At 45.7% G+C, this 27,968-nt stretch overlaps 1 protein-coding gene across 2 annotated transcripts in view; it reads left to right on the top strand.

Moving 5' to 3' along the window:
* Positions 1–27,968, top strand: part of CERCAM (cerebral endothelial cell adhesion molecule) — a 112,624-nt gene that overhangs the window by 67,750 nt on the left and 16,906 nt on the right. The window contains exons 1-8 of one of the 2 annotated variants that reach the window (XM_073600443.1): positions 9,661–10,095; positions 17,902–18,012; positions 18,125–18,242; positions 19,429–19,563; positions 21,797–22,001; positions 22,634–22,753; positions 23,634–23,710; positions 26,254–26,360. In XM_073600443.1, coding sequence (XP_073456544.1) covers positions 9,665–10,095; positions 17,902–18,012; positions 18,125–18,242; positions 19,429–19,563; positions 21,797–22,001; positions 22,634–22,753; positions 23,634–23,710; positions 26,254–26,360 — 1,304 coding nt within the window. In that variant the 5' untranslated portion in view covers positions 9,661–9,664. Of the gene's footprint in view, positions 1–9,660; positions 10,096–17,901; positions 18,013–18,124; positions 18,243–19,428; positions 19,564–21,796; positions 22,002–22,633; positions 22,754–23,633; positions 23,711–26,253; positions 26,361–27,968 lie in introns of those variants that run through there. The other variant, XM_073600444.1, reaches the window with a different exon arrangement.

The raw sequence follows: 27,968 nt of genomic DNA on the forward strand, positions 1-27,968 counted from the left end.
AAAAATGGGGGAGCAGAAGTGTGGAACAAGGGTCAGGGGGAGGGGGGGAAGGGGGGGAACAGGGAAGGGGGGAGACCGGGAGGCGACTCCCCTCTACTACTCGGTACATATATGTCAGGAGGGTGTCTGTTGCTTTTAGGCTTACACTGTCATAATCCTTTTAATGATTTGTAAGCAGTCTTTGTCCCTCAGTGGAGAATATAAATATAAGCCATTGCGACCAGGTTTTAGAGTACTGTTCAGTTTGGTTACGGGCCGTGAGGATAAGATCCTCCATCGTCCTGATGTCTTCTACTTTTTTTAACCACATACTCACAGTTGGGGGACTAGTGGACTTCCACAGCAGAGGGATACATGCTTTGGCTGCATCCAGAAGGTGCCGTAGCAGTGATTTTTTATATTTCTTTCTGGACATGGTAGATGCATGTAATAAGAAGAAGCTGGGGTCCGCCACAATGGGGCGTTCGGTAAATTTCTGTATCGTCTGCTGTATGGACTTCCAGTACCGCTCCAACCGCTTGCAGGTCCAGAATATATGAAGAATCGTACCCCTTTCCTCCCCGCTTCTCCAGCAGGTACCTGTAGAGGATGGGAAAAGTCTCTGCAGTTTGTCTGGGGTATTGTACCATCTGGTTACTAACTTATAGTTAGTTTCTTGCATCTTTGTGCAGATGGAAGATTTGAATGTGAAATAGATTATGTTTTGTTTTTGCCGTGGTGAGAGTTTACACTGCATATCTCTTTCCCATGTCTTGAGGGTGGGCATTTGGTAGTTCCCTAGTGGTGTAATCAGTAGTAAATAAGTGGCTGACAATGCGTGAGGTAGAGCTCCTTCTCCTGAGCAATGTGACTCATATGTAGTCAAGGCCCTGACGAAGTTACCAGGAGGTGGTAACGTCTTAAAAAAGTGGTTAAGCTGTAAGGCTCTCCACAGGTTTAGTTGGAACGGTCCCTCTGCACTCATTAGCTCCCCTATAGAGGGCCATTGTCCATTTGTTATAAAGTGTGATGCCTGTGAATACCCTGTCTTACGTAATGCACGAAACACTGGATCAGAGCATCCTGGACTAAATTCTGGGGTACCCAGAATCGGTCGTAGCGGGGAGTTGAGGGATGTAAGATGCATTTTAGCAAATAGGGATGAACAGATTCGTGAGGTTACTCCTATCAGGGGGTGGTTCTTCATATCCCTAGGCAATAAGTCATGGCACCAGGGGGCCCTGTCTAAAGGTATTGTGCTTTGGGCTTGCTCTAATTGGGTCCATAATTTGGTGGTGTCATGTCGGTTCCAGTCAATAAGTCTGGTCAAATGAGTTGCTTGTTGGTATTTGCGAAGGTCTGGCACTGCCAGTCCCCCGTACAGTTTGGGTAATGTGAGCTGACGTCTGTTAATCCTAGGTTTCTTGTGTGCCCATATAAAGTCTAGTAATAGAGCATTTGTCTGGTCAAAGTAGCGGGCTGGTATTTGGATCGGGAGGGCTTGCATGAGGTATAGGAATTTTGGCAGTATGCACATCTTAAGGATGTTACACCTACCAAACCATGAGTGTAACCCCGTGCTCCAAGTTTTAAGTAGTGATCTAATCGTGGACATTAATGGGGGGAAGTTCAGGGCAAATACTTGTGATAATTTAGGAGGGATGTGAGTTCCAAGGTACTTCAGTGCCGTGTTGGTCCATTTGAATTTAAAATTTTCCCGCAGAGTGTTAAGGAGTTTTGGAGAAAGCCCAACACTCATGGCTTCCGATTTATTAAAATTTATTTTCAGGTTAGATATGTGCCCGTATGTTTTAAATTCGTGGAGCAGATTGGGGAGAGATATTGTTGGGTTTGTGAGAGTGAACAACATATCATCTGCGTAAGCAGCTATTTTCTGTTGCGTCTCTCCTATTTTTACTCCCTTGATATCTGGGTGGGCTCGAATTGTGCGCAGGAAGGGTTCCAGTGACAGGGCGAATAGGAGCGGTGATAATGGGCACCCCTGGCGAGTCCCATTTTTGATCTCAAAAGGGGCAGACAGGATCCCATTTACTCTCACTCGTGCTGAGGGACTGGTGTAGACTGAGGAGATCCAGTCTAGCATCCTAGTCCCCAGGCCGACATGTCTTAGAACTGATGTCATGAACTGCCAACTCACCCTGTCAAAGGCCTTCTCCGCGTCCGTACTTAGAAATATGCAGGGGATCTTACTTTGATTAGTTACATGCAAGACGTTGAGAGCTTTGATCGTATTATCCCTGGCTTCTCTAGAAGGGACAAAACCCACTTGATCTAGGTGAATCAGGGATGGAAGATATGTTTGGAGTCTGGTTGAAAGTACTTTCGTGAAGACTTTAAAATCAATGTTAAGAAGCGAGATCGCCCTGTAGCTCCCGCATTGCGTCATATCTTTCCCCTCTTTGGGAATCAGTGCTATATGTGCCGTTAGAGTTTCTCTGGGGAAGTGAGTGCTAGGGTCCAGTGAGTTAAAGAATTTATGCATGGGTTCGCCCAGGGACGGTAACAAGATTTTGTAATATAGGGTTGTAAAGCCACCCGGGCCCGGGGCTTTCCCTAATTTCATGGAAGCGATTGCTTTCTGTATTTCTTCCAGGGTAATAGGTTCTTCTAATAGTTCAGCAGACTCAGCTGTTAATTTGGGCATATTTGATTTAACTATGTAATCTTCTACTTGGGCTTGTGAGGCCGGTTGCTGTTTTAGGTTGTAGAGGGAGGAATAAAATTCCCTGAATTCAGTTGCTATCGCCTGAGGTAATGTTGTCTTCTGGCCAGAAGACGACATTATGTGGGGGATATAGTTCGCTAACACTTGTTCACGCAGTGATTTGGCTAGCAGTTTGCCACATTTGTTACCGGATTCATATGTCATACGTCTACAGATTTGCAACGCGGCCTTTGCTCGGTATTGCATTATGTCATTGATTCTAGTGCGTATCAACGTGACTTCTGCTTCCCCCGCCGGGGTCTGTGCGTGTTTGTGTCTTGCCTCTGCCAGGTGTAAGTCTTGCAGGAGTGTTGTCAATTGAGCAGATCTTAATCGTTTGATACGTGCCCCGTGCTTTATTAGGACTCCGCGAATTACCTCTTTATGTGCTTCCCAAACAATGCCAGGGTCACTATTAGGGGTGTAGTTAGTTTTAAAATAGAAATCTAGTTCCTTCCTTACATCCGTAAGTACCTCCTCGTCATGCATGAGGCTTTCGTTCAGTCTCCAAGTCCTCTGTCTGTCAGTAGGGTTATCTGTCAAGGCATAGGTCAGTAGGACAGGGGCGTGATCAGACCACGTGATGGATCCAATCTTTGTGTCTCTGAGGGCATGCAGTTGGGCATGTGGGAGTAAAAATAGTCAATCCTGGAGTATTGTTTGTAGGGATTTGAATAAAAAGTGTAGTCTCGCTCGGTTGGGTGAAGGAGTCGCCATACGTCTATTAGTTGGGCTTGTGTAATGCTCTGGAGATTCGTTTCCTAACGGAGGAATGATAGAAGAGGTCCTGAAGAAGTATCTTCTGAGGGGATCAGGGGTACATTGAAATTGCCTCCTACAATTAGGTGGCCTCTAGAAAATTCCATCAGGGTTGCTAGGGTCTTAGTGATTAAAGCTATCTTGATGACTGTTAGGGGCGTAGATGTTTGCGAGGGTTACCTGAACCCCTCCGATTTCGCCTCTGAGAAACAAGTATCTTCCCTCTGGGTCTGATAATGTGTCCGTACATTTCCAGGGTACTTTGCTGGCAAATAGTATGGACACTCCACGGGTCTTGGTGGCCCCATTAGTGGAGTGATATGCCACTGGGAAACACCTGTTTCTCAGTATCGGGAGCTTATCGCTTTTAAAATGTGTCTCTTGGAGTAGTGCTAGGTCTGCTCTATTACGTTTTAAATCCTGTAGCAGCATACGCCTTTTCTCCGGCACATTTAAGCCCTTTGTGTTTAAGGATAGTATGTTCACCGCCTCCATGTTTCCTTGATTTAGTAGAGGGGGGGGGTTGGGTAGGGTAAAGAGACAAGGGGAAAGATAGGGGGGAAAAAGTTGAGATATAGAAAAGGAAGTTGAAGCTAAGAAGAGATTAGAATCTTAGATGTACTAATCCAGTACAAGTAACTTTACTATTAGAGGTGCACAATAGTGCTGTAACGCTCCCCAGAGCTAATCTGGTAACTGAACGCTGTCCTATTCGGGGTTGTGTATAGCAATAACCAAAGAGAAGTTTACCTGCCACCCCTCTCTATCCCTGTCTGTGTCCATAGTTGAATCAAAAAAAAGAAAAAAAATGTTAAGACGGGTTTAGTGTCCGTTATTCTAAGGCAAGTTAAGCAAATAAGGTAAGTATACATGGTACTAATTTGTTTTGAACGAAATGAAATGTAACAAACGTTTAGCTAAGCATTAGGTGCATAAATCTAATATCTATGATCCTCGGTGCACAGATCAGGTAAAGGTACAAGCATAACAGTAACTTCTTCAGCCCTACACCTGCATTAACCATATTTCTAAACTTTTAAGCCCACTGTTTCTTGCTAACTGTGATGATGCCACCCCTTCCGTAGGGAGAAAAAGATGGGGAAGGGATGGGAGGGGCCCCCATCTTGGTTTAAGACCTGCAGGGAAACCACAGGGACTCCCTTCTATCTCGATGTCACTCATCTATCTGTGAATGTCCCTCCCTCTTCACCTGCACCTTTGTCACAGACGTCAGGGGCATGCCTCCCATCCAAGCCTCCATGATTAAGACACCCATATCCCTCCCGCATATGTGTGCAGCGTTGTATCTAGGCCTCCCGAACGCCAGTGGAATAATATAAAATCCCTCCTCCCCCCATCCCCCACCAGTACTTTCCATGAAGAATGTCTAGGACCCCTCACGATTAGTAATCGGTGCATATAACCGCCTGTTTACAGACCCTGGTGTAATGTTGTGTGCTCTGCTTCCGCTGTGTTATTCTCCAACACCAGGACAACTATCTGGGGGACGAGAGGTGCTCCGTTTTGGAAGTGTCTGTATGTCCCATATCATCTCCTCATCTGATCGTCCCTGTATTTATATAACGAGCAAGGTGCTCCACAAGGGGAACAAGACCATGTTCTGGTGGCGTTGCGCCGCATTCACCGGCAGGTGGAACAGGGACTGCAATGCGCACGAGAAGGGGGGGTGAGTCCGCGTCACTGTGTATACCAAACAACACCATCGAGGCAGTTCCGGGTGTTCTATATGTTCCAAGGATGGCTGGTATTGGCGTGTGAGCTACTGACATCTGGGCAGGGGCAGGGAGAAGTCAAAAAAGAAAGAACAGTAAAGAAAAAACATATAAAAATGAAAATAAACGTATACCAGTGCCTGATCCGTGGATGCGCTGCAAGGTTACACTTCCCGGGAATCTCCCGCCGACACTGTACGGGCTCTCCTACGGGATCTCTGTTGGCGTGGAGGTTGATGGTTTCTGTGGATGTTGGGTCCCGATCGATTCGACATCCTGGGGATGAAGGCTAGCCAGTCCGGAACTAGAATCGGTTCTACATCCAGGTATTCGAAGAAGGCTGGCAGTTTCGTAGGTGAGCGCAGGGTAAACGAGGATGTACCATTTCGGAATGTTACCGCCAAGGGGTATCCCCAGCGGTATGTACATCCCTGTTGTCTTGCCAGTTCTAGCGCCGGTCTCAGTAGTGCTCTCCGTTGCAGTGTGGCTCTCGATAGGTCAGGCAGTATTTTAATTATGGCTCCATCAAACTCTACCTCGCCCTGTTCCCATGCTTTGCGGAGGATCAGTTCTTTCTGCATGTATCTATGGATCCTGCAGAGTACGTCTCTTGGCCTGTCGGGGTCCGTTGATCTGGGTCCTAGAGTTCTGTGTACCCGGTCTAACTCTAATTGCGGTGGGGGGGTCCCCAGGACCTTGTGGAAGATTGCTGTAACCGAGGCCGCCAGATCTTCCGACCCTGTTGCTTCTGGAATACCCCGCAGCCGCAAGTTGTTGCGGCGGCTGCGGTCCTCCAAATCTTCTATGTGTAACTGCATGTCGGTAGCCTGAGAGGCCTTTGTCTCCTGCGAGCGTTCCAAGGCTGTGACCCGCTGTGTAAGTGATGAAATTGTCAGGTCACTTTTGTCAGCTCTTTCTGTAAGGTCTTGAATCCCCGTTTTCAGCTCCTGAATGTCCCGCGCGTGTGCCTCTTCCACACGCAGGATTAGGGACTCCATGTCCGACCGCGAGGGCAAGGCCTCAATGTCAGCTTTAGTGGGGAGGGCTTTTAATATACTCCGGGATGCCACCTAGGCCTTGGGATGAACCAGCCATTTCCTCTCGGGGTTCCGCTGATGTCGTTGGAGACAACTCCCGGACTGTAAAGGTAGCGGGATCAGTTGATGGGTTCAGCGCGGCCTCCTCTGTCCTAGGGTTCACACGTGGAGCTGCTGATATGGCGCCTGGGGAGGTCGGCTGAGAGTCCCTGAAATAGCGCTTGATACCGCTCTGGAGGGTAGGATGTCTGGAGCCACCGGTTGATGAGCGTGTCCTGTACCTTTTGGACGATATCATACCTTGTATTTACCGTCGGATTGCAGGTCAGAGAGGGGTCTAGCCAGGAGTTCTCCAGAAATGCTTCCTCACTCGGCCATTGCTAAGCCACGCCCCTAGATTTTTTTATTTTTTTGATGTTTTATAGCAAAAAGTCAAAAATATTGGGGTTTTTTTCAAAATTGTCAGTCATTGTTTTGTTTATAGCGCAAAAAATGAAAACCGCAGAGGTGATCAAATACCTCCAAACAAAAGCTCTATTTGTGGGAAAAAAAGGACATCAATTTTATTTGTGTACAGCATCGCATGACCGCGCAATTGTCAGTTAAAGCAACGCAGTGCCGTATCGTAAAAATGGCCTGGTCATGAAAGGGGTAAAACTTCCCAGGGCTGAAGTGGTTAATCAAAACCATGTAGAAGAATACATTTTGGCCAACATTATTGGTAGAACTGGATGGACTTTTTTCAATCAGATTTTGTAACATTTAAGAAGAAATTAGATTTGTATTAAAATGTATTTATTTATTTGAAAGTTTATTGGATATTTTATAGCAAAAAGTAAAAAATATTGTTTCTTTTTTCAAAATGTTTGGACTTTTTTGTTTGTTGTGCAAAAAATAAAAAACCCAGCAGTGATCAAATATCACCAAAAGAAAGTTCTATCTACATGATGAAAAATTATATCAATTTCATTTGGGTACAGCGTCACATGACCGCGCAATTGCAAGTTAACCGCTTAAGGACCGCCCCACGTACATATACTGTGGTGGGGGGGGGGGGTCCTTAAACGCAAAATCACGTACCTGTATGTGATTTTGTTCTTTGGCTCTGGAGCGTGTGCATGCGCTACCGGAGCCCTGCTCCTGCTGTGATTGGACCCAGCAAGAGCCAATCAGCGGGTCAGGCGGGAATACCCGGCGATCGTTCTGAGAAAGGCAGAACGGCGGTCTGCCCATGTAAACAAGGCAGATCGCCATTCTGCTAGTAAGGAAGACAGAGATCTTGTGTTTCTGCTAAACATACACAGATTTCTGTCTTCCTCCAGTTAAACCATTCCCCACACAGTTAGAATACACTTCCAGGGAAAACATTTAACCCTTTGATCGCCCCTGATGTTAACGCCTTCCCTGCCAGTGTCATTTATACAGTGACAGTGCATATTTTTTTAGCACTGATCTCTGTATTGGTGTTGATGGTCCCCAGTAAAGTGTCAAAAGTGTCGGTCAGGTGTCCAATTTGTCTGCCGCAATGTCGCAGTCCCACTAAAAATCGCTGATCGCCACGATTACAAGTAAAATAAATAAAAATAAATAAAAAGTCCATAAATCTATCCCATAGTTTGTAGCTATAACTTTTGCGCAAACCAATCAATATACGCTTAGTGGGATTTTTACCAAAAATATGTAGCAGAATACATAATGGCCTAAATTGATGAAGAAATTTGATTTTTTTACATTTTTTTTTTATTGGGAATGTTTTATAGCAGAATGTAAAATATATATATTTTTTTTCAAAATTGACGCAACTTTTTTGTTTATAGCGCAAAAACTAAAAGCCGCAGAGGTGATCAATTACCACCAAAAGAAAACTCTATTTGTGGGGGAACAGGACATACAATTTATTTGGGTGCAGCGTTGCAGGACCGCGCGATTGTCAGTTAACTAGTTGCCGCCCGCCGTCAAATGACGGCGGGGTGGTGCGGCTCTCGTTTCGGGACGCCGTCATATGACGGGGTCCCAGAATGGCCACTCTCGCGCGCCTGCAGGATGCCGATCGCGGCCGCACCGTGTTGCTAGGAAACGGCATGACCCCGATCTCTGTAAAGAGCCGCGTCCGTGGCTCTTTAACCATGTGATCGGCTGTGTCCAATCACAGCCGGTCACATGTAAACACGGAGATGCCGGTAATCGGCGTTCCTCGCCTCACACTGACAGTGTGTGTGGTGAGGAGAGCTGATCAGCGGCATCTCCTCACAGGAGACATCTACACATGTAATCAGGGCACTGATCATCAGTGCCCTGATTACAATAGTGACACCAGTGCCACAAATCAGTGCCAGCAATGAGTGCCCACCACTGGCCACAAGTGCCACCAATCAGTGCCCATTAGTGATGCCAGTCTATGCTGGCTATCAGTGCTGCCCATCACTGCTGTCCATCAATGCCCATTAGTGCCACCCATCAATGCCCATCAGTACCGCCTATCTGTGCCACCTATCAGTGCTGCTTATCAGTGCCCAGCAGTGCAGCCTATCAGTGAAACCTATTAGTACCCATCAGTGTGACCTGTCAGTGCCTATAAGTGCCATCTCATCAATGCCCACCAGTTCAGCCTATCATTGCCACCTCATCAGTGCCCATCAGTGCCGCCTCATCAGCGCACATCAGTGAAGGAGAAAAATTACTTAATTACAAAATTTACTGACAGACTAAGTAAAAAAAAAATGTTTTTCAAATTTTTTTTGGTCTTTTTTTTTTTTTAGTAAAAAATAAAAAACTCAGCAGTGAATAAATACCACTAAAAGAAAGCTCTATTTGTGTGACGAAAATGATAAAAATGTCATCTGAGTACAGTGTTGCATGACCGCGCAATTGTCAATCAAAGTGTGACAGCGCTGAAAAATGGCCTGGGCAGGAGGGGGGGTGTAAGTGCCCGGTAGGCAAGTGGTTAAAGTCATGCAGGGCCGTATTGCAAAAAATGGCCTGATCGCGAAGGGGGGGGGTAAATCTTCTGGGGCTGAAGTGGTAAAGTAGTGCAGTGATAAATAGCAAAAAAATGACCCTTAGTGGTTGATGGATAGGACTTTCTTTTTGGAGGAAAGGTGATGTAAAGATGAACCGTCACTTTAAACTGTTGTCACCGGGACACGTGTCCCCATTGGAGGATTTCTGCATATATTTTGGGGAGAAGTCATCACCATGATAAACAGAGGAGGGGGAGGGGGGACACCCCCACAGACAGAGGGGTTCTCCCCAAGGAGATCTGCCTTTGGAGTGACTTTATTTTGGAGGAGTTCAGCCAATGTGTGTAGCTGGCATTCTCCTCCATCCCATGTGATCACAGCCCAGAGTCCTCCGACCTACAGAGGTCCACATGACAAAGAGCCTGTGCAGCAGTCAGCCTCCCCTAGAGGCCAATACAGGGGGATGGATGGATGGACGGGGCTGTGCTCTCCCCTCCCAGGGTGGATGGATGGATGGACGGGGCTGTGCTCTCCCCTCCCAGGGTGGATGGATGGATGGACGGGGCTGTGCTCTCCCCTCCCAGGGTGGATGGATGGATGGACGGGGCTGTGCTCTCCCCTCCCAGGGTGGATGGATGGATGGACGGGGCTGTGCTCTCCCCTCCTCCCGATCACACGTCCCTCCTCCTCCCTCCTCTGACACGTCCCTCCCGGTGTACACGGATGGCCTCCTCCGCTCTCCTGCTTCTTCTTCTCCTCCTTCCCGGCCCGCTGCTGGCCGCCGATCCTTCCCATCCCTCCCTGGTCATCGCCCTCCTCGCCCGGAATGCGGCGCATGCTCTGCCCTACAGCCTGGGGGCGCTAGAGAGACTGGACTACCCCAAGGAGAGGATCTCTATATGGTGAGGGGCTGTGTGCATAGGGGGGGGGGGGGGCTTTATCAAGTGGGGAGAAAAGTTCTACCCTGTGGGGGATGCTGCATGCTGTGGGGGGATTGGTTGTACCCTGGGGGGAGATATAAAGTGGGGGAGGGGTCATAAGTTGAAGGTTGTAGGAAGTGAGGGAGGGGTTATAAGGTACACCTGGGGGGGGGGGGGAGAATAGATGAGAAACTGTCAGTGATCTTCTGGTGGATAAATAATTGGAGGGGAATAGATGAGAAGCTGTCAGTGGACTTTTGGCGGATGAATAATTGGGGGGGGGGGGGTAGATGAGAAGCTTCAGTGGTCTTCTGGTGGGATGGATAATTGGGGGGGGGGGGGAATAGATGAGAAGCTGTCAATGGTCTTCTGGTGGGATGGATAATTGGGGGGGGGGGGAATAGATGAGAAGCTTCAGTGGTCTTCTGGTGGGATGGATAATTGGGGGGGGGGGGTGAATAGATGAGAAGCTTCAGTGGTCTACTGGTGGGATGAATAATGTGTGTGGGGGGGGGGGGGTGAATAGATGAGAAGCTGTCAGTGATCTTCTGGTGGATAAATAATTGGAGGGGAATAGATGAGGAGCTGTCAGTGGACTTTTGGTGGATGAATAATTGGGGGGGGGGGGGTAGATGAGAAGCTTCAGTGGTCTTCTGGTGGGATGGATAATTGGGGGGGGGATAGATGAGAAGCTTCAGTGGTCTACTGGTGGGATGAATAATGTGTGTGTGGGGGGGGTGAATAGATGAGAAGCTGTCAGTGGTCTTTTGGTGGATGAATAATTGGGGGGGGGGGAATAGATGAGAAGCTTCAGTGGTCTTCTGGTGGGATGGATAATTGGGGGGGGGGGAATAGATGAGAAGCTGTCAATGGTCTTCTGGTGGGATGGATAATTGGGGGGGTGAATAGATGAGAAGCTTCAGTGGTCTTCTGGTGGGATGAATAATGTGTGTGGGGGGGGGTGAATAGATGAGAAGCTGTCAGTGGTCTTTTGGTGGATGAATAATTGGGGGGGGGGGGGGGGATAGTGGGATAGATCTTCTGGTGGATAAATAATTGGAGGGGAATAGATGAGAAGCTGTCAGTGGACTTTTGGTGGATGAATAATTGGGGGGGGGGGGTAGATGAGAAGCTTCAGTGGTCTTCTGGTGGGATGGATAATTGGGGGGGGGGGGGAATAGATGAGAAGCTGTCAATGGTCTTCTGGTGGGATGGATAATTGGGGGGGGGGTGAATAGATGAGAAGCTTCAGTGGTCTTTTGGTGGATGAATAATTGGGGGGGGGGAATAGATGAGAAGCTTCAGTGGTCTTCTGGTGGGATGGATAATTGGGGGGGGGGGGTGAATAGATGAGAAGCTTCAGTGGTCTACTGGTGGGATGAATAATGTGTGTGTGGGGGGGGTGAATAGATGAGAAGCTGTCAGTGGTCTTTTGGTGGATGAATAATTGGGGGGGGGGGGGAATAGATGAGAAGCTTCAGTGGTCTTCTGGTGGGATGGATAATTGGGGGGGGGTGAATAGATGAGAAGCTTCAGTGGTCTACTGGTGGGATGAATAATGTGTGTGTGGGGGGGTGAATAGATGAGAAGCTGTCAGTGGTCTTTTGGTGGATGAATAATTGGGGGGGGGGGGGGAATAGATGAGAAGCTTCAGTGGTCTTCTGGTGGGATGGATAATTGGGGGGGGGGGAATAGATGAGAAGCTGTCAATGGTCTTCTGGTGGGATGGATAATTGGGGGGGTGAATAGATGAGAAGCTTCAGTGGTCTTCTGGTGGGATGAATAATGTGTGTGTGGGGGGGGGGTGAATAGATGAGAAGCTGTCAGTGGTCTTTTGGTGGATGAATAATTGGGGGGGGGGGGAATAGATGAGAAACTGTCAGTGATCTTCTGGTGGATAAATAATTGGAGGGGAATAGATGAGAAGCTGTCAGTGGACTTTTGGTGGATGAATAATTGGGGGGGGGGGGTAGATGAGAAGCTTCAGTGGTCTTCTGGTGGGATGGATAATTGGGGGGGGGGGAATAGATGAGAAGCTGTCAATGGTCTTCTGGTGGGATGGATAATTGGGGGGGGGGGGTGAATAGATGAGAAGCTTCAGTGGTCTACTGGTGGGATGAATAATGTGTGTGTGGGGGGGTGAATAGATGAGAAGCTGTCAGTGGTCTTTTGGTGGATGAATAATTGGGGGGGGGGGGGGAATAGATGAGAAGCTTCAGTGGTCTTCTGGTGGGATGGATAATTGGGGGGGGGGGGGGGAATAGATGAGAAGCTGTCAATGGTCTTCTGGTGGGATGGATAATTGGGGGGGGGGGTAAATAGATGAGAAGCTTCAGTGGTCTACTGGTGGGATGAATAATGTGTGTGGGGGGGGGGGGTGAATAGATGAGAAGCTGTCAGTGGTCTTTTGGTGGATGAATAATTGGGGGGGGGAATAGATGAGAAACTGTCAGTGATCTTCTGGTGGATAAATAATTGGAGGGGAATAGATGAGAAGCTGTCAGTGGACTTTTGGTGGATGAATAATTGGGGGGGGGGGTAGATGAGAAGCTTCAGTGGTCTTCTGGTGGGATGGATAATTGGGGGGGGACGGGGAATAGATGAGAAGCTGTCAATGGTCTTCTGGTGGGATGGATAATTGGGGGGGGGGGGGTGAATAGATGAGAAGCTTCAGTGGTCTACTGGTGGGATGAATAATGTGTGTGTGGGGGGGTGAATAGATGAGAAGCTGTCAGTGGTCTTTTGGTGGATGAATAATTGGGGGGGGGGGGAAATAGATGAGAAGCTTCAGTGGTCTTCTGGTGGGATGGATAATTGGGGGGGGGGGGGAATAGATGAGAAGCTGTCAATGGTCTTCTGGTGGGATGGATAATTGGGGGGTGAATAGATGAGAAGCTTCAGTGGTCTTCTGGTGGGATGAATAATGTGTGTGTGGGGGGGGGGTGAATAGATGAGAAGCTGTCAGTGGTCTTTTGGTGGATGAATAATTGGGGGGGGGGGGATAGATGAGAAGCTGTCAATGGTCTTCTGGTGGGATGGATAATTGGGGGGGGGGGGGGAATAGATGAGAAGCTTCAGTGGTCTTCTGGTGGGATGGATAATTGGGGGGGGGGAATAGATGAGAAGCTGTCAATGGTCTTCTGGTGGGATGGATAATTGGGGGGGGGGGGGGGAATAGATGAGAAGCTTCAGTGGTCTTCTGGTGGGATGAATAATTTGGGGGGGGGGTGAATAGATGAGAAGCTGTCAGTGGTCTTCTGCTGGGATGAATAATTTGGGGGGATAGATGAGAAGCTGTCAGTGGTCTTTTGGTGGATGAATAATTGGGGGGGGGGGGAATAGATGAGAAGCTGTCAATGGTCTTCTGGTGGGATGGATAATTGGGGGGGGGGGAATAGATGAGAAGCTTCAGTGGTCTTCTGGTGGGATGAATAATTTGGGGGGGGGTGAATAGATGAGAAGCTGTCAGTGGTCTTCTGCTGGGATGAATAATTTGGGGGGATAGATGAGAAGCTGTCAGTGTTCTTTTGGTGGATGAATAATTGGGGGGGGGGGAATAGATGAGAAGCTGTCAATGGTCTTCTGGTGGGATGAAAAATTTGGGGGGGGTAGATGAGAAGCTTCAGTGGTCTTTTGGTGGGAGGTAGTGATCCATCCTCACCAGTCCACATAACACATCAGGGTAACAGTCATGATTACACTTGAAGCTGACCCACAGGACACATTTTCCTATGGATGTCTGTGGGTGGCCAGAATCTGCCTATAAGAGGGGGCAGTAAAATTGTGGCTTAGCCACCTATTTTAAACACCCTCTCCAACCACATCTGTGAATAAGCCCTAATGGTGGCTGAGGACAGAATAGTCATCTGTGTAATGTGTGATCTCCCAATAATTGTAGCGGTATCCAAAGCAGCACTTGTACCCGACACATTGCAGGTCATGTATGAGAAGTGATATAAATTCTTTCTTTTCTGCTGAGAGCGATCTTCCAGCGAACCTCAAAATCGAATGTCACCCCCCTTCACCATTCCCCACACAGGATAATTTCACCACAGCCTGTATATGGCAGACACTGACAAACTTGCCTTCTGGTCAGGTATGGCACACAGGGACATAGACAGCAAGTATAGACAGGTCGTGGGACTTGGAATTGCTCTGAGGCTCAGTGTGTCAGGGAGGCTAATAAGATGACAGAGAAGAATGCTCTATACATACCATGTACACTGTAGGAGGTGCGTGCCGTCTTTTAGGACCCGTTCACACCAGAAACTGCACGTATTTACAGATGCATTGACGTTGACTTGCATTTGACACTTGTTTTTACACACATTTACATGCGTTTGCAGTGCGTTTTTCCTAAGTGTTTGCTTAGATTTCCTTTGAGGTCTCTTTCTGCTTTGAGCTTTTATGTGGGCTGAGTGACTGAGTCGCAGTGTATTTCCAGGCGTTTCCATTTGTTTGTGGTATGGAAAAATGCAGCTCGCTGTACATAGGATAACTTGGATTTTGGGCAAAAACACATCCCACTGCATCTGTGTGAATGGACCCTTAGCGTTTTATTTTTATATATTTTTTTATTTTACCAATATTGATGAAAGCATTGTACACTGGAAGGATTAGATTTAAAAGTTGGTCTCTTGCCAAAACCTGTATTTTTAGGCGTGTTCTATCAGATTAGCGAACCCATCAGATTATGTAATGGAAGTGACGTTCCATCAGCTGCGCATGCGTTCCACTGCTACCAGGTTTGCTCATCTGACAGAAGACCTGTAGTCAGAAGAAGGCAGCGGACATCTTACTACACCCAGCTACGTCTTGAATTTCTGAATAATTTTAGCAATAAAGTGAGTATATATATATATATATTAGTTGTGCTCATAAGTTTACATACCCTGGCAGAATTTATGATTTCTTGGTCATTTTTCAGAGAATATGAATGATATACAAAACTTTTCTTTCACTCATGGTTAGTTTTTGGCTGAAGCCATTTATTATCAATCAACTGTGTTTACTATGTTTAAATCATAATCACAACAGAAAACTACCCAAATGACCCTGATCAAAAGTTTACATACCCCAGTTCTTAATATCGTGTATTGCCCCCTTTAACATCAATGACAGCTTGAAGTCTTTTGTGGTATTTGTGGATGAGGCTCTTTATCTTCTCAGATGGTAAAGCTGCCCATTCCTCTTGGCAAAAAGCCTCCAGTTCCTGTAAATTCTTGGGCTGTCTTGCATGAACTGGACGATTGAGATCTCCCCAGAGTGGCTCAATGATATTGAGGTCAGGAGACTGAGATGGCCAGTATTTTTTGATAACATACTGCATTCATCTTGCCATCAATTTTGACCAAATTTCCTGTGCCTTTGTAGCTCACACATCCCCAAAACATCAGCTATCCACCTCCGTGTTTCACAGTAGGAATGGTGTACCTTTCATCATAGGCCTTGTTGACTCCTCTCCAAATGTAACATTTATAGCTGTGGCCAAAAAGCTCAATTTCAGTCTCATCACTCCAAATGACTTTGTGCCAGAAGGTTTGAGGCTTGTCTCTATGCTGTTTGGTGTATTATAATCGGGATACTTTGTGGCATTTGCGTAGTAATGGCTTTCTTCTGGCGACTCGACCATGCAGTCCATCTTTCTTCAAGTGCCTCCTTATGCATCTTGAAACAGCCACACCACATGTTTTCAGAGAGCCCTGTATTTCACCCGAAGTTATTTGTGGGTTTTTCTTTGCATCCCAAACAATTGTCTTGGCAGTTGTGGGTGAAATTTTAGTTGGTCTACCTGACAGTGGTTTGGTTTCAACAGAACCCCTCATTTTCCACTTCTTGATTAGAGTTTGAACACTGCTGATTGGCATTCTCAATTTCCTGGATATATTTTTATATCCTTTTCCTGTTTTATACGGTTCAACTACCTTTTCCCGGAGATCCTTTGACAATTCTTTTGCTTTCCCCATGACTCAGAATCTAGAAACGTCAGTGCAGCACTGGATGAAAGATGCAAGGGTCTGTCAGGAGTCCAGAAACTCATTGAGCTTTTATACACACACACTAATTACAAGCAAACAGATCACAGGTGAGGATGGTTACCTTTAATAGCCATTCAAACCCCTTTGTGTCAACTTGTGTGCATGTTATCAGGCCAAAATCACCAGGGTATGTAAACTTTTCATCAGGATTATTTAGGTAGTTTCTTTTGTCATTATGATTTAAACAGAGTAAAACACCGTTGATTGATAATAAATGGCTTCAGTAAAACACTAACCATGAGTGAAAGAAATGTTTTTGTGTTATCATTCATATTCTCTGAAAAATGGCCAAAAATTTATAAATTCTGCCAGGGTATGTAAACTTATGAGCACAACTGTATATTGACATCTGTGATGCTGTTTGGATGTTTAATTTTGAAAGCCTAAAGGTTTAGCGCTGAGCAGTGCGGGGTGTACCAACATGGCCTCCGCCACCTTCCTATTGCTGGCATCCAGCTTCTTTCAAAATGTAACATCCAAACAGCATCACAAATGTCAACACACTATATTTATTTCTATACGCTCACTTTATTGCTAAAATGACTGTGAAATTCAAGACATAGCTGGGTGTAGTAAGATGTCCGCTGCTGCCTTCATCTGACTACAGGTGTTCTGTCAGATGAGCAAACCTGGGAGCGGTGGAATGCATGCGCAGCTGATGGAACGTTACTTCCTTTACCTAATCTGACCGCTTCACTATTCTGACAGAACAGGGGGAATATTAGAATTTTTCTGTTTTTTTGATGTCTGTGATATAAGCAAATCGATTTTTTTAGATTTTTTTTTTTCACCGCGCCGGTCCTGAGGAGCTACGGGCAGGAGTTTTTAGGCGAGGCCGCGGCTTCGGCCTAGTCCACGGCGTCCGGCCTCGCGGACTAGGCCGAAGCCGCGGCCTCACCTAAAAACTCCTGCCTGCAGCTCTCCAGGACTGGCGCTGACACCGCGCCGGTCCTGGGGAGCTGCACGCAGGAGTCTTTAGGTGAGTCCGCGGCTTCGGCCTAGTCTGCGGCGTCCGGCCTCGTGGACTAGGCCGAAGCTGCGGCCTTGCCTAAAAACTCCTGCCCGCAGCTCCTCAGGACCGGCGCGGTGAAAAAAAAAAAATCAATTTGCTTAAATTTTGAATCAGTTTGACCCTTCAACTCAATTCAAGATTTAAATCGATTTTTAAATCAATTTTTTCCCCAGCCCTACAGGTGACAATGTTTTCTCTCAGACAGGAAGTGAGGGGAATTCTCCAGACTGGACTCCTACAGCAACATAAAGCTAATGGAGGTTCTAACCTCCCCTCACATGCATATACACATGGGCGTATACGGCCTTACACCATAAAATACAGTTGTGTTTTGACACCAGATGTATCATATGGCCACCTGTACAAATGAATTACAGGATATGGCTGTACAGGGGTATATACACCAGTCCTAGCATAACCACAGTGTATGAATGTATGCCCTGGGCCCAGACAGGCTGTATCCAGGGCCTACGTTCCTGTTTACCCTTGTACAGGCAGCTGTAGGCTACACTTGTGGCTCCCAGGGGCCAAAATATAGCTGTGTTTTTCATTGTACAGCCATATACGCCTATGTGCATGAGCCCTAAAAGCCTTTATATTTCCACTGTGTCCCAGTGAGAGAAAATTCCCTTCATGTGTTCCGGTGACACTGTTATTACAGGAACAGGAAGTAAGGAACAGGAAGTGAGCCTGTTTTTGTTTTGTGAAGTCTCACTGTTGTGTTCTGTCGTTCCTCAGGTGTGCCAGTGACCACAATGAAGACACAACCATCGATGTTCTGCAGAACTGGGTGGAGGCGGTGCGGCCATTCTATCACTCCGTGGAGTGGACGGCGCAGCGGATGCCCAGGTGACATGTCTGTTGCTCTTGCCTGTCCTCTCCGCCTGTCACCTGGAAGGAAGGACTGACGCTTTCCTGTACAATGAATCTCTATGCTGATTGTAGTATTTTGTCCTGGCAGGTGGTATGCTCAGGAGACAACCCCTAAGCACTGGCCTGCAGAGCGCTATGAGCACGTTATGAAGCTGCGTCAGAAGGCCTTAAACTACGCAAGGGAGAGCAAAGCCAACTTCATCCTGGTAAGACTGGGCTGATCCCGGAAAGAGGGTGATGATATGAAAGGGATTTCTAGGGACACCAATGAGTGTGTGCCATACTCCGGCCTATACATTCAAAGCAAATTAACCACTTGCTGACTGCCCTATTGTAGTTTTACTGCTACAGGACGCCAGCTGTGCAATGGATCACGTATATATACATGATCCCGCACTTCCGCCTGCCGGGGGGTGTGTGCATGCCGCCGGCGGGCTGCTTCTGCTGTGATTATCCACAGCAGAAGCCGATATGTGGGTGCCGGGCACTCGATGTCCGCTGGCACCCGCTGATCATCAGGCAGAGACTCAGAAAGGAGCTCTGTCTATGTGGACAAGGCAGAATTCCATTCTGATAGGGGGGGAAGGGATGGATTCAGTGTTACTGCAAAGCAGGGACTCAGATCCATCTCTTCCCCTAGAAGAAGCACACATACAAAACACAAATACTGGCTAGGCACACAGTTAACCCTTTGATCGCCCCTGATGTTTAACTCATTCCCAGCAAGTGTCAGTTCAGTAACAGTGCATATTTTTAGCACTGATTACTGTATTAGTGTCAAAAGTGTTAGATGTCCAATCCTCCGCCGCAATATCACAGTCCCGCTATAAGTCGTTAATCTCTGCCATTACTAGTATAAAAAATAGATAAATACAAATTTCAGTATATATCTCATAGTTTATAAACGCTATAACGTTTGCGTAAGCCAATCAATATACGCTTATTGGGTTTTTGTTTACCAAAAACGTAGCAGAATACAGATTGGCCTAAATTTTTGAAGAAGTTTGATCTTCTATATTTTTTATTGAAGATGTTTTATAGCAGAAAGTAAAAAATAAAGCTTTTTTTTTTTTATTATTGACGCTTTTTTTTTTGTTTATAGCGCAAAAAATAAAAAAGGCATAGGTGATCAAATACCACCAAAAGAAAGCTCTATTTGTGGAAAACATAATGAAATTAATTTTATTTGTTTACAGTGTTGCATGACTGTGCAATTGTCAGTAAAAGTTCCATATCGCAAAAAGTGGCCTGGTCATGAAGGTGGGGGGGGTAAATCTTCCAGAGGTCAAGTGGTTAAAAGGGAACGTTAACCTTTTAAATTTGATATATACATATGGCAGAGGTAAGCTTAAAGAATGTCTGGATACATACATATTGATATTTGTTTTACAGTTTACAGATGCAGATAACGTGCTGACCAACGACCAAACAATCCAGCTCCTTATGGCGGAGAATAAAACCCTGGTCGCCCCCATGTTGGACTCCCAGACAGGGTTCTCTAACTTTTGGTGCGAAATAACACCCCAGGTATGACAGGTACCAACAGTAACACCTGATGTTGAGGCATATAGAAAGTAGTAAAACAATAACTGCTGAATTCCTACAAAGGGGGTTTCCAGTTACGGCTGCATGCACGTTGGGCGTTTAGCCCTGGTAGACGAGGCTCTGACATTTGATTTGGGTTAAAGGTACAGGCGCTCCAACCAGCCCCGCTAAACCAAAGCCTGGCAGACTCCGAGAGGCTGACAGCTGCTTCGGCTAGACGGTGTACAGAGCCATACTTGTGTTTATTGCAGTATTAGTTCAGGGACCAATGCCAGGAACACAAACTGCTTGCTGTTTGCCGACAGCGGGGCTGGATGGTGCGCCTGTACCTTCCACCTGCACCTAAATGCTGGAGCCTCATGCATCAGGGCTAAACACTCAGTGTGCATGAGACCCAAAGTTATGTATAACCTTAACAATGAATTTCTCCTATTTGCGCCCCTTTTGGTCTGTTGACCTCATTTTTACGACCACCTGACACATGTGTGGCCTTTAATGCTCATGCGCCGCATATAGGCATCGCTGGGGGGCTGTTGTTCTTGTGCTGAGAGTGCATTTCCTGCGCACACTCAGCTCAAACACCAAGCTGTCTCAGATAGTTCTCGGTCCTGGCTACAGATCGGTAAGTGACGGAACCAGCTTGCAAACCCCCCCCCCCCCCGGGTGTGCAAACTATTTAAAGGTGGCGCTGGAGGTGGGCATGAAGGGGTTAAATATATTGTTGAAAGTATTTTGTTATCTGTTTTAATAACAAATACCTATTGATCTGGCAGAAATGTAGTAAGCTGGTAACTTAGGCAGCCCATACATTAGTCATTTTCTTTATTCAACCGGTGGGCTGAACGAAATAAAAAATGACTCGATTCCCCCATCCACACACACTGTGTGGATGAGGGAATCCTCCTGCTGAGTTATTCTGAAAGCGGGGAGACTTCCCCGCCATCAGAATACACTGATCAGTGCTGCTGACTGTAGCCGGCAGCACCGATCAATCGGGAAAAATCCGACAGGGTGGTTGTACAGAAGTCGATTGGTAGAGCGACCTTCTGTGCAACCAGCCTGCCTGTAAATGGATCGATGTTCGGCCAGCTTTTCTATGCTCTCTGAGTGTCCTACACTGTTATCAGTTATGATTCACAACTTGTTCTGTGAACTAAAGAACCCCTCCTTCCCATGAAGAAGAGGGGGAGTTGTTCTGTAGTTTTGTCCTAGGGCAGTGATGGCAAACCTTGGCTAACCCAGATGTTTTGGCACTACATTTCCCATGATGCTCAACTACATTTCCCAGCTGTTGACGGGGGTTAAACCTTTTTCCCATGATGCTCCACTAAACTGCAGAGTGCATGAGCATCATGGGAAATGTAGTTCCAAAACATCTGGGGTGCCAAGGTACGCCATCACTACAGTGACAACACTGCTCCTTATTAGATGTTGTACAGTGAGTGTTGTCACGTAATAAAAAAAAAATAGTAATATTTCTCAGTTCCTGACTGTCCTGTTGACCCCATTACCTTGGTACCTTTTAATTTACTACCTTTGACTAAGCATGCCAATCATAAGTTCTGTTCTAGTGACTCAGGAAGTATTGAAACTAGCGACAGCCAGGCAATGTGAAATTTCACAAACCAGAAATGTCTACCAATATATTTCTCACTAAAGGTTTCCTTTAAGGGATCCCCATGCTCTTCTTGGTTTTGCCAGCATATTTAGTTGTAGTTACACATTATGCATACTGCACCATCTGCTGGTAATATCTGGCATTGTAGCATGACCATCAAAAATAGAAGTTCTTTATGAGCAACCTTGTGTCTAATGGGTTAGGCTTTGGTCTCATTCATTAAGGATTTGAACTGTGGAAAGTGGGTTCCAAATGGAATATTATTTTTCAATTCAAATTGTTAATTTAGTCCATTATCTTTTTCTATTTAGTTTTAAAAAATGTAGAACCTTTTGTCAAGTTTTTATTCCTTGCTGCATGGGTCCCTGTTGGAGATTTCTTCTCATTTGCTGTGCTGGTGACGGCGTTGTGGGACAGGAAGTGAGAGCAATCTTCCCAACAGAGCTCTAGGCAGCAGTAATAACCTGGCAGAGGTTGTACTGCCTTCCTCTTTTTATTAAAAACTAAAAAAAATGTTTTTGCTGGAGTCAGATCGTATTTTTGGACTTGGTTTCGCTACCTTTAAGCTGATGTATAAATTCTGCATTTTGTTTTAAGGGATTTTATCGCCGGACACCAGATTACTTCCCAACCAAAAACCGGCAAAGAACTGGCTGTTTCCCAGTGCCCATGGTCCATTCTACTTTCCTCCTGGACCTTCGTAAAGAAGAGACCAACAAACTTGCCTTCTATCCTCCCCATCCTAATTACACCTGGTCCTATGATGACATCATTGTGTTCGCCTTTTCCAACCTGGCTTCAAGTATGTACTTTTGTGTGTGAAGTCATGTGCTGACTATTTTTGTTCCACCTCACTCTTGTTCTCTAGAAAATTTGAGAATTCGATTATCTAGAAATATAGCGTCTGCCTTTTCTGCAATTGCCAACTGCCTGGCTGTCTGAAGCTTCAAAATTTTTGAGTCACTGACATTGGACAAGCAAGCAGATTAGAAAGTCAGAGTGTTCCTTGCATTTATATGTTTCCTCTGTTACATGCTTGGAGCAGGCAAGGCTTGTTCGCTGCTCCATTAAATGATCTTCTTTACTTGTTTTCCTAAAACAATAAAAACTGTTGAAACAGAAAGTCAGAGTCTTGATCTCCATATTGTTCTGGTCAGTGATCTAAAAAGTATCAAAGCCATTGGAACAGCATGATAATTCAGCAGCTGAAAATTCAAGTTGCTTGTCTGTTCCTGTTTTCAAAACCTTGTGAGAGTTTGACCCTCAAACAAGCATGAAGTTTGGAACTGCATGCTTTTTCCTCTGACTCAATGTTGAAGCCATTGGACCAGCATGACTGCCAGATACCCATGAATGAGTGAAGCACTGATGTCCTAGATGTTTCTTTCTGTACAGTTTTTCTTTAAAAGACCTTAACCATTGTGTTTTTTTTAGGAGTACAGGGCTACATATGTAACCACCACCGCTATGGTTATGTCAACATCCCAGCTTTACCGCATCAGGAAATTGAAGATGACAAGCTGAATTTCGCCCACCTGATACTGGAATCCATGGGTGAGCCATAACCTGGAAGACATTGAAGTGTATCTAAACCACGCAGAAAAATTTATTTTATATATATATATCTATAGATATATATCTATAGATATATATATATTTTGTTGTTGGAAATTCAAATTTTGTTGTCGGAAATTCCGACAAAAAATGTCCGATGGAGCCTACACACGGTCGGAATTTCCGACAACAAGCTCCCATCAAACATTTGTTGTCGGAAATTCCGATCGTGTGTAAGAGGCAAGAGTCTTTGGAGTCAGGCTGCACATGCTCAGTATGGTGTGTATTGCTAAAGAGGTTTTTTTTTTTTTTTTTCTTGGGAGGGTGCATGTGATCAGCAAGGGGCCATCAGCACTGTCATGTAGTCTCATAGGACAGTCAGAAAACTCCTCCTACAAGCTTAAATCAGTGCTCGTCTGGACACTGATAGAAGTCACAAGACTGCTATATACTTAGCAGTTTATATTTACTAAAATAATTGCATGTCCATGTTATGTGTACTGTGGGAGACCAGATATAGTGAATGCAGGCTCCTGGGTTTAGTAATACTAAAGTAAAAGTAAAGTACTTCCTGTCCTAGAAACACAACAAGAAGTAAGAGAAAATCTCTCTTAAGTAATATGACATTCCCTATTAATTGTTAGCAGAACAAGTGTCCCCATTAGATTTCCTCTCTATTCCCGTTCTTCTGACAACAGTTGGATTTCCCATCCTTTTCTGATGAAGGTTACCTGGACCAATAGAGAGGGTAAATTATCCTAGCAGAGACAAAAACAGCAATTAAAAAAACAACACTTTTTGCTATAGATACACTTTTAAGACAGGGGGGGGCATGCTGGAACCATATTGTAACTATAACTCCCTCTCTTCTTTCTTGCAGTGGAAGGATATCCATTTATTTCTTCTCAATATGTGTCTCCTCTACCAAAGTATCCTGACAAAATGGGGTTTGATGAGGTAATATAAAGTGCAAAGAATTCTCTGCTTTTGCTTAAAACAGTACTAAAGTTCCGCTGTTCCATACTGTGAGAAGGCAGGCTTTTTATTACAATGCCTCCTCTGCAATAATATACACTGTCGTGCCTGCTCACTGCGATCCCTGGACTGTAAACAAAGCTGCACATACTCAGCTTAGCTTACAGATCCTTGTGTGCTGGAAGGACTAGCTTCTGCACATGCACAGGAGTGACGTCATGCCTCGCTGGCCAATGAAGATGGCGAAAAACTGGCACACAGTAAAAGATGCTGACAAGGGACCATTTGGAATGGTAAGTAAGTGATACCTTTAGTTCCGCTTTAACCAAATCCATGGTCAGCTGAAACACTGGGGCTGATCTATTAAAACTGATGCACTCAGACTCTGGTGCAGCTCTGCACGGTAGCCAATCAGCTTCTAACTTCGGCTTGTTCAATTAAGCTTTGACAAAAATAAATAGAAGCTGATTAGTTTCTGTGCAGAGCTGCACCAGATTTTGCACTCTCTAGTTTTACAAAATCTCCCCCAATGGGTCCTGAGTCTCTATTTTTCCCACTGCAGAGAGGTTGGACCTTTCTTCTGATACACACATCACAGCCTGGTTGACATGGACACTTTCCATTGGCTAATTAAGGAAAGTGGAAGGATGGCGCTGGACCTGTGAGCTTATCATATTTCTATTGCTATTCAGTCTTATTGTAAAGATGTTGATGTCGTCTGTGACCTTCTTTCCAGGCAGGTGGCTTCTACAGCCCAGGGGATTTCCACAGAATCCTTGGCTTGTGGTGTAATATAGAAAAAATGGGAATTGAAGCTTCATAACACTGCTAAAAGGTCCAGATATGACTCGGTTTTAGTAAGAGGGGACAATCAAAAGAGTCCAAAACCTTTTGAGGGCCCAAAAACTCCTCCTTCATCAGGGCTTGTGATAGAAACAATGTATATGGTCTAGATGTTAACTGGACCTTTAATGGTATTTCTTCCAGTGCGATTGTCTGCAGGGGTCTTATCAGCAGCTTGTTTGGCAACAATGGCTACTTTTTATTATCCCAGTAAGGCTCGCTTCACACTGGAACCGGCTGAGGATCGCACAGGAACACTGTGCGTCCCCATTCTCCGGTTCAGGGCCGAATCAGTGCCTGAATTCACCCCTGAAACAGAGCCAAAGACGCACAGGGTTTCTGTGCAGTGCGCTCCACAACTGCCCCGGAGATATGGGAACCAGCTCTGAAGAGAGCCGGTCACATTCTCCTGCTATGCGAATTGGGGAAACCTGCATCCAATTCTTATAGGTGTGAACCCAGCCTCAGGGTCAGAGGGGCAAAAGGAGCTTCAATTCATGTTTCTTGCTACATTTCATTGGTTGTCCAGTGGCAGGGTCCTCTCAGGGTTCAGTAGATAGAAGTGGCATGATGACATTACCCCAAGGGGATCATACACTGGCAGACACAGACTTTGGCGCTGGATTTTTAGCACTCTCTGCAGCCAGAAGAGGTGCTAGCTAGGGATATTTAATGGTGGATCCATAAAACAGTGTTTGAAGGGTTTTGAGCAAATTGAGAATAGGTTGAAGGGGGCAAAATATTAGCTTAGAGATGGAGTTTTAATTCCTGTATGTATCAGTTAACAATCTCACAGTGTGAGAATAACCTATTCTGTTTTGAAATATAGATCCTTGCTTCTGTATGTTGGAATACACATTTATCTGACTAGCTACACTACAGCGATCTTTTTTAGTCCAGCAGCACACTAGCTACTATACTGTATATTGAATTGGATGTAAACACGATTCATGAAATTTGAGCTGGGCACATATATCTTTTGTGTTTTCTTTTCTCTCCTCAAAGCACTTAGTCCTGTAGCTGTCTCCTGCTCTGTTCTGTTATCAGCCTGATAATTTTTGACAAGTCCTCCAAGAAGGGAGCCTGAAGTGTGTGTCAGGGAGGTTGCTATAAATAGATTAGCAGTCAGCTTGCTGTCTAAGAGCAGAGATCTGCACATTCCTTTCTTCCTTTGCCAATGAGGAGAGGGGGGTGTGTGCCTTTCCTCCAATTAGCTGTCTTGGCTGTATGCCCAGGCTTCACTGCAGTGTTAAACAGAAGGAGAAAAATCTGTAACACAAAGAGCACATCTAAAGTATATATACAGATGAAGACAGCAGATATGCATGTATAAGTTAAATAAGGAGATTTGTTTCATCTCTGTGTATCATCTGAGGCTGTTCACTTCACTGGGTATATGTGAGGGTTTACATCCACTTTAAGGCTAGGTTCCTATATGTACGGGTCGGGAACACATTCTTAATTGTTCACGTTCCCTTCCAGCACAGAAACGCTCTGTTCTTTACCAGATGCGTGGGGGTGCCATTAGTTCATAATGGCACCCCCACACATTGGCACCTATGCGTTTTTGTTTTTTTTGCATGATGTCGCAGTGCTATGCAGTTTTTTTTCTTTGTCTCTTTTTGAGAGTTTTCCCATCACTTTCTATCTGGACTAACACCCAAGCCTTTTTGTCCCTTCAGGTGTTTCTGATTAATCTGCTCCGTCGTCCTGAGCGTCGGGAAAGAATGCTGCGCTCTCTATATGAACAGGAGATATCCTGCCGTGTAATAGACGCTGTTGATGGAAGGTGAGCATTTTAATTTGTTTTTGATCTTGTCCTCCCTGTCCCTGGGGTAGAACCATGCCGGGCTGTAATGAGAAGATGTCAGGTGTGTAGTGATCTTGCGTCTTGGTAAAGCTTCTCTTACTTAGAAGTAAGTGTTTAACTTCATTGTCATTTTGGCATTTCTGCACTGTTTGAAATCAGCATGGAATAAGTTGAAATTCCTCTTGAAGATCACAAAATTATGAGTTCCACTATGTGCAACATTAACATTAAGAGCCCTTTCACACTGTGCCGCCTAGGGCGTCAGCGGTAAAGCGGTGCTATTTTCAGGCCACTAGCAGGGCGGTTTTAACACATCCCAATCCTCCCCCCCTCCCCCCCCCCCGCTGGCGGGCGAAAAGGGGTTAAAATCTGCCCGCAAAATGCCGCCGGAGCGGTGTTTTGCCAGCAGTATCGCAGCGATGCCCCATTGATTTCAGTGGGGAGCAGCGGTGGAGGAGCGGTGAGTTCACCGCTCCAAAGAAGCTGCTGGCAGGACTTTTTCTGATGCCCTGCCAGCGCACCGCTCTAGTGTGAAAGCCCTCGGCCTTTCACACTGGAGTGAATGGAGCAGCTGTTTTAGGGCGGTTTGCAGGCGCTATTTTTAATGCTATAGCGCCTGCAAAACGCTCCAGTGTGAAAGGGGTCTAAAAGCTTAACATCAGGCAGACAGCTGAATTAACAGCTAGAATGAATATGTGTATTCACATATTATATAAATGAATGAATATGTGTATTTCTATTCTGTCTATTCTGTTCTGTTTCTGTTCTGTTCTGGGTGTTGCCAAGTTCAGCTTTTAAAGGAAAAGTTGAGATTTGCATATTATATCATCAGCTGCATGCATCTGTGGATCTACGGACTGATGTAAGGGGCCTCTGCTTATGCATTTTTACTCATATACTCAGGGTTGCCTAGATTTATGACAGGTCTGCTTTAATGTTGGATTGGCGTGCACCTTTAAGACCGCGGGACTGATGAGTAAAGACTAGAGGGCATCCAAGCAGATCCTGGGGAAAGATTTCTACTATATGGCTGTAGTAGAGGTTGTACCTTTTTATTTTTTAGCCTCAAAATTTTATACATCTCCCAGTTTGTGTGTCAGTATTTTGTATTATATATACTGTAATTATTGGCGTATAACACTCACTTTTTTACCATGAAAATCGGATGCAAATAGCGTGTGCATGTTATACACCAATACTTCAATTTTAGCTGCCTCGGAGGGGACAGGGAGGGGGCGGGACGAGCGCCGTCAGATTACATACAGTGAGAATCTCCCATTTACTTGGCGGCCTCTGTAATAGAAAGTCCCGTCTCCTGGGCCGCCATTGGACCACTGTTCTGTCCATCATAGGAGATTCTCACTGTATGTAATCTGTTGGTGCTTGTCCCGCCCCCTTCCTGTCCCCTCTAGGCTGCAGATGGGCATTGATCAGGCTGCACTAATGGCAATAGTGAGGCTGCTGCATTGAAGGCAATGGTGAGACTGCTGCATTGAAGGCAATGGTGAGGCTGCTGTATTGAAGGCAATGGTGAGGCTGCTGTATTGAAGACAATGGTGAGGCTGCTGCATTGATGGCAATGGTGAG

The sequence above is a fragment of the Aquarana catesbeiana genome, linkage group LG09 (assembly GCF_042186555.1).
Source record: "Aquarana catesbeiana isolate 2022-GZ linkage group LG09, ASM4218655v1, whole genome shotgun sequence".
Lineage (NCBI taxonomy): Eukaryota > Metazoa > Chordata > Amphibia > Anura > Ranidae > Aquarana > Aquarana catesbeiana.